The 6802-nt window shown below is 44.7% G+C and overlaps 1 protein-coding gene across 1 annotated transcript in view; it reads left to right on the forward strand.

The window, feature by feature from the left end:
* Window positions 1-1647: 1647 nt before the first annotated feature.
* NARS2 (asparaginyl-tRNA synthetase 2, mitochondrial (putative)) overlaps window positions 1648-6802 on the forward strand; it is a gene marked incomplete at its 5' end in the record, with an annotated part of 16550 nt that continues 11395 nt past the window's right edge. Inside the window, 4 exons of the mRNA XM_010159499.1 lie at window positions 1648-1746; window positions 2153-2190; window positions 4628-4694; window positions 6173-6310. Of these exons, the coding sequence (XP_010157801.1) occupies window positions 1648-1746; window positions 2153-2190; window positions 4628-4694; window positions 6173-6310 (342 nt within the window). The remainder of the gene's footprint in view (window positions 1747-2152; window positions 2191-4627; window positions 4695-6172; window positions 6311-6802) is intronic.

Below are 6802 nucleotides of genomic sequence, written 5' to 3' on the forward strand. Positions count from 1 at the left end.
GCAGGAATGTTAGCTTTTCATTTCCTCTGTGTTTGAGTAGCAGGAGGGGTAAACCTGTTCATCTGCATATGATAAAGCTGTGCCTTTATTTGCATCTTCCTTTTTTAAAGGGAGGGCTCAGGTTGATGCAGGAGTCTAGAGCCTGAATTTGGCTCCAGAGGAGTGAAAATGGGCTGATTTATCAGCATCTCTAGGCTGGTGGGATGCAGAGGTTTGTTCGCCAGCTGTTCATCAGCACAGAGCGTTGTTTCAGCAGTTTGGGAGAGTTCATGGAGGATGTTGTTCTACACAAGAGAGTTTGAACAACATGCCTGAAATCTCATCGTGGCTATGTGATATCCCAGCTTCTTCTTTTCTGTGCCTTTTGTTCCTCTTACTCTGGAAGGTCTGGTTCCTGGCAAGGCAAGGGACCTGCTTTTCCCTCAGATCTGCTGACTGAACGTCAGGTTCATCTTTTCCCAGTTTGTTTCCCCTCGCTTTGCGGTGTCGAGTGACTGCTACTCGCCTGGATATCAGTGGTGGATACTTCGCTTTTCTGAAATCTGCAATTAATGGAGCAGTTTTTACGCACACAGAAAACAACAAGAACGTGCCAGGAATTTCAGAGGTGCTTTTGGTTGTGAAAAACCTGGTCCCATCCCAAATGAGATGACGTGCAGCCCACTGCATTGCTCTGTTCCTTTCAAAAGAGGTGAGAATAAGGAAGGTGATTTTGAGGAAGAGTTGGAATTGTCAGTACTACACAGGTATCAAATACCTGCTTTGTGCAGGCCTAAGGCAACAAGAAGTCATGGGAACTCTTAGTCTGCACAGCAGCAAGTGTCTTGGATGGTCTGCTTTGCCTAAGCAAAAGAGAAAATTACTCTTAAAATGAGTTGGTCAGAATGCAGTGACATCCCACGTGGGGCTTTTTTTTTGTTTAGAACCAAAATGACATTTTAATTTCTTTATGAGTGAAGCCCATTTTACTGGATAAGTATATCCAAATTGGATGATAATGTCATTTAGCTAATCCACATTAGTTTAGGAAAATGATACCACATCTATTTTTCACTTTCTCAGATATCCCTGCGTTGATGTATCCTCCACTTTAGGACTCTGCTCATCTCACTACATGTTCCCTTTGCTTTGCTGTTACTGCGCAGAGTCTCTCCAGCTGGGGTGTGTTTGATGGGCTGGCTCTACACAGTACACGTTTATTCTCTTCTCCTTTAGTTCTGCCTCTTGTAACAACAAAGCAGAAAACCAGAATTGCTCATTACAGCAAAGGCACCTCCCTAATAATGAATCTGAGACCAGTCACCACAAGTGATGGTAATGTGTGTGTTTGTGGCTGACCACGGCTGCTGCTCGAATATTTTAGCTGCGCTTTTTTCACTGGAGATACCTGATGGGAGATACTGAGGCCTTCAGCAGACACTGAGGCCCAAACCCATAGCAAAAACAAAGGTTCCAGTACTCTTCAGCTGCTGAGCAAAGCCTGCTAATTAGGAGCATTAGCAAGCTGGTACCCTCTTATGCAGTCTGACCATGCAGAAGGACAGAAACTCCTTCTCTACCCTTTGGCTGATGTGTACCATGTTTTATTTATAGTCTTGGACATCTAGGTAGTGTTCATTTTTCATGTGCTTCTGTTTTCTCTGTTAGGTTATGGAAGATCTTTTCAAGACAGCAACAAGCACTGTGCTCTCCAAATGTCCTCGTGATGTTGAGCTTTTTCATAAATACGTAGCTCCTGCCCAGAAGGTAATAAATGTGACAGGAAAGAGCTGCAATCCTGATGTGCATTTTGAGAGCTCTTGGCTATAGAGACATTTAATTTTTTTTTCTTCCCTGTGTTCTCCTATGTTAATGAATTATGAACAGCTAAAAGTTGTCCTGGTCTTAAGTTATTGTTCAGGCCAAGACAGAGAGGACACAGCTTTCAGTAGCTGGTAGCAAGTGTGGTAGAACTGTAGCTGTCACATCATCAGCTCCAAAAGTTGGGTACCTTTTTAACACTGAATGGCCGAGAGTGGATTTTGAGCTGTACCTAGATCACAGTGCAGACCTACAAATCAAAATTTAGTGGGAGGCAGCTTTTCTGAGTCCTCTGGGCCCCTGAACCCTTAAGAGTAGCTTTACATTTATGTTTTTTCTTGTATTGCACAAGGACAGGTTGGAAGACACACTGAAGAACAAATTTGTGACGTAAGTGCTTTTATTTCTAAGTGATCTGGAAGCGGGCTTTTGGGGAAAAGGTTCCTATTTTGTGTATGTTCCTTTCCCAATTCAGACTCTTCTGGGTTAGCATAATGTCTCTGTAAAAGCATGAATTTCAGTTCCCTTTGTACTGCTTGCCAGTTGCCCTTTCATCTCTGCATGAGACTGGCATCTGAAGCTGCTGGCCTTCGGTTTTGCTTCACTGGACAAGATCCTCTTTCTGTCAGAGTGTCCTCCTTCCAGCATGTGCCTGTGCAGTGGTTTGCTCGCCGTCTTGCTTGGTTTTGGCTTTGGTGCTCTGCCTTCCTTCACGCTTTCACTCCAACAGCTCCCTCTTTATGAAACTCATTTTTGATATTTAAAAATACCAATTGGTCTTCTGTTCTGGTTGCTTGTGCAACTGCTTTTCCCAGTTCTCTGCTTGCTAAAGAACTGAAGGGTTTTGATTTCACAGAATCTTAGAATTGTTTTGGTTGGAAAAGACCTTTAAGATCATCGAGTCCAACCATCAGCCCAGCACTGCCAAGTTCACCCTAAACCATGTCCCTAAACAAGACATCAACTCACCTCTTAAATCCCTCCTGGGATGGTGACTCCACCAACTCCCTGGGCAGCCCATTCCAATGTCTGACAGCCCTTTCAGGGAAGAAGTTTTTCCTAATATTCAATCTAAACCTCCCCTGGTGAACAGTCCCAACAGGGTCCTTTTCCACCAGGCAGCTTTCCAGCCCTCGTCCCCAAGACTGGAGTGTTGGAGGGGGTTGTTGTGACCCAAGGGCAGGACCCGGCACTTGGCCTTGTTGAACCTCATACAGTTAGTCCCTGAATTTCCCTCGTGTCCCCCAAGATTATCTCCTCTTTCCTACCCTTGCCTGTCTCTTCAAATAGTGGTGGTCTCCATTCATCCCACAGAACACTGTTGGGCTGCTCAGCCCAGCACTGTTTTCCTGGTAAGCAGCTACAGCCAGGCTTGGGCAACAGGATTGTTCATGATAAATCCTGCCTGTGCCTGCATGGACACCATGGGAGACCTCAGTGAAGTCACTCTCCCCATTTCAGTCCTTCTATCTTTGCACATAACTGATACTCCTTGGAGGACAGAGTTGCACTCATGTTCTCCCATGGTCCAAGGTAAAAAGGAAGTGAGTCAGCTCCTCTCTTGTCTCCCTCTGTTTCTTAGTTCATTGATCGCTGGTAGATCGGGGGCATGCCTGGCTTACACACACGTGTTACGTGCGCTGAACCTGTGCCAGTGCTAGATCTCATTTGGACCATGGCCTTTGCATAACCCAAACACATGGAGCAATATATTCCTTGCGGAGATACTTCCTCCAGAAGTCTTCCCTGTATTAGTCAAACCTTGTAGCTGGGTGTAAAGAGCTCATACTCCTTAGGGAATATGGTTTATAATTGGACAAGGGGTAACAGGTTTTAATTGAAAGTGGGGAGATTTAGATTGCACATCAGGAAAAGTTCATCCTGCAGAGGGGGGTGAAGCACTGGGACAGGTTGCCCAGAGAAGCTGTGGATGCCCCATCCCTGGAAGTGTTCAAGGTCAGGCTGGATGAGGCTTGGAGCAAGCTGGTCTAGTGGAAGGTGTCCCTGCCCGTGGCAGGGGGGGTTGGAACTGGATGGTCTTTAAGGTCCCTTCCAACCCAAACTGTTCTATGATTCTGTGATAATTGGATTTAGCCAATGATACAGAGAGATGAAATTATTGTGATCGGGTTATTATTTCTTCATTCTGTCCACAGCATTTGCTTGGTATGTGGAAAACTTGTCAGCAAATTGATCTTTCATTGAGCCTTGATTTCCAGTTACCAAACCTGTAGCATCTTTCACTGCACTTCTGCTTGCTCTGCCGTGATGCTGTTCTTTTGTACTGGCAGAAGTCGGTGGAAAATCTGCTCTCAGTTCTGTCAGAAGAGTAGAGAAACATTGCTGCAAATAAATCTCAACGATTTTTGCAAAGTAGAATGAAAAGGTGTGAGCTACAGGCCTTTTGCCCTCTGGGCTGTTATTTTTGCCTAACACCATCCGGAACAGTGGTGCTGTGTTGTTGGAGCGATGTCCATGAGGGCACATTGCTTTCTTTAAAATAAATCCACAGGTTTCTGTGAAGCAGTTCTGTGCAGAGCACAGTTCTGACTGCAACTCATCATTGCAATACCACCAAAGTGTCTTGAGAGCATAGCGCTTCCTGCCCTGCGTGTAGCTGAAGCACAGGAAAGCTTAGGGTTCTTGCCATAGAGAAGGGTTTTTGGTTTCTCTCCAAAGAAGCATTGCTGGGAAGTCTGACATCACAGCACAAGTTGGCATGGTGGTGGGGAAATGCCTCCTTAATTTTCCAGTGTGGCACTTCACCAGAAAACTTTCTTGTTATTCCTGTCATAGTTTTCTTAAAGACTTTTTTTTTTCCCCCCAGGATTTCCTACAATGAAGCAGTGGAAATTTTGAAGCAAGCTTCTCAAACTTTCACTTTCAAGCCAGAGGTAGGTAATTGCCTGGTGGCTTGTCCCGGTGCCTGTTCATGCGCACAGCCAGCCTGACCTTTGTAGATCTCCTTTCTTTCAGATACCACGAGAGTTGTTACTTCCCACAGGTTATCCATCTCCTGGGGCGTTTGCTCAGTTGTAACCCAATTATAACTTGCCCTTTGGGAGTGAAAAGGGAACAGTGTGAGGAGTGAGCACTGGACCAGAACATGTAATGCTTGCAGGAAAGGAAGTGATGAGTTTATTGTTGAAAGACCAAGGCTCTGGCAAAAGCGCTTCTCTGTCCTGTATGCAGGTAGTGCCGAGTGTGTTGTGGATCCAGTAACAGTCATCTAAGGAGGGTTGCTGTAATAGTCCTCAAATAAAGGAATTATATTAGGACAGCACCAAAAGTTTGACAAGGACTAATGAGCCAAAACCATGTCAAAATAACATGTAATCTAGATGTAGATGAAAAGAATCCCTTGTCTTTCCAAAGCATAGGTGCTGACTGGAAAAAAGAATCACATGCTAATCTTTCTAACTCTGTTAGATTATGGTTTTCTAAAAATCATATTTTGCCAAATTTCACACACACACACACACACACAGTAGGAAGAGCATTTGTGGTGATGCTCATCTTGTGTATATTGATGAATCTTAATCTCATTCTGATGCTTTCAGGAAAATAACCCTCTGGCCAAGCCTCCTTCGTAGCCAGTTGGGTAACAATCTGCGTACAGGTGGGTGTAGAACCTCAAATCCTGTACCTACTACCTTGATCTGAGACAGCAAGCTCAGGATATTTTCAGATGAGGAGAGTCTGCAGAATACCTGTTCCACTCTTCCCCTTCCACTCCCCCGATATTCTTTGCACGTTCTATAGTGGGCTGAAGGTCTCTAGTCAAAAGCCAGAGAATTTATAACAGCACTGGAAGAAAGGAGAAGTGAAGGGCATTGCAAATAGCCAGGGTTTCTGATAACAAAGAATTGGTTGATAGGATGCTGGGTTTTCTTAAATGAGAAATAATGTAGCATGTAAGAGGATACAGCAGGGAAGAGAGAAATCAGCCTAGCAAAGGTCCTTTCTGTATACCAAAGGTGATGCTGAAATAAGGCTGATTTGCTGGGTTGAATAAACTGATTTTGGATAGGTGCCTAGTCCCCTTAAGCTATGTGGAGATTTTGGGGTGTTTTTTTTATTTGTTTGGGGGTTTTTATGTTTTGATACCAGATGCCAGGGCTCAATGCAAGGATGTTCCCCTGTTCTGTGGAATTTAAATCATATTATTTTCATTGCTTGGCTGTGCCTTAAAAGTCATTGAACTCTTATCTGCTTAGCAAATTTTCCCAGTGGCCCCTGTGAGAAGTTGCTGTGCTTGGTTTCATGTTTTTCACAGCTGCACATCCCTCCTACACAGGGATTTTGCTGTGTCTCTTGCCATAGACAAGATGCACCAAATCAGGATCCCAGGTTCCTTTTGCTGTCTTTACAGTGGGGCTGTGACTTCCAAACAGAACATGAAAAGTACCTGGTGAAGCACTGTGGTGAGGTTCCCGTGTTTGTGATTAACTACCCATACGACCTCAAACCTTTCTACATGCGGGACAATGAAGATGGACCTCAACACACGGTGAGTCCATGGGTCAGACTTCCACCTCCTTTTTGGCTAGCCATGTGTCTTTAGTCTGCTGATAGATGGATGAGGATAGTCCTCTGCTGGGCCTACACTCAAAAAGTCCAAGATGAGACATGACCATTTGGTAATTCTGTCCAGTCTTTTTCCATTGTGGAAGTTGGCCCCAAAGCAGGAAAAACAGGAGGAGGAAGATTCAAGAGTTGGATGGTGTTAAGTCTTTGCTGAGGTCCCTGAAGATGGGTTTACCATAGTTTCTTTTCCTGGTAAACTTCCATACTACTAGGTGAAATGCCTAGAATTGCATGCCTCCAAGCAGTCCATGATTCTCTTGTCATCCAAACGAAACATAATCCATTTCAGCCCAGAAAGCAAATCATATCCTGGGCTGTATCAGGAGAATGTGGTCAGGAAGTCGAGGGAGAGGATTCTCCCCCTGTACTCTGCTCTTGTGAGACCCCACCTGGAGTACTGTGTGCACCAGCGGCG

This window comes from Eurypyga helias, unplaced genomic scaffold (assembly GCF_000690775.1).
Source record: "Eurypyga helias isolate BGI_N326 unplaced genomic scaffold, ASM69077v1 scaffold41849, whole genome shotgun sequence".
NCBI lineage: Eukaryota > Metazoa > Chordata > Aves > Eurypygiformes > Eurypygidae > Eurypyga > Eurypyga helias.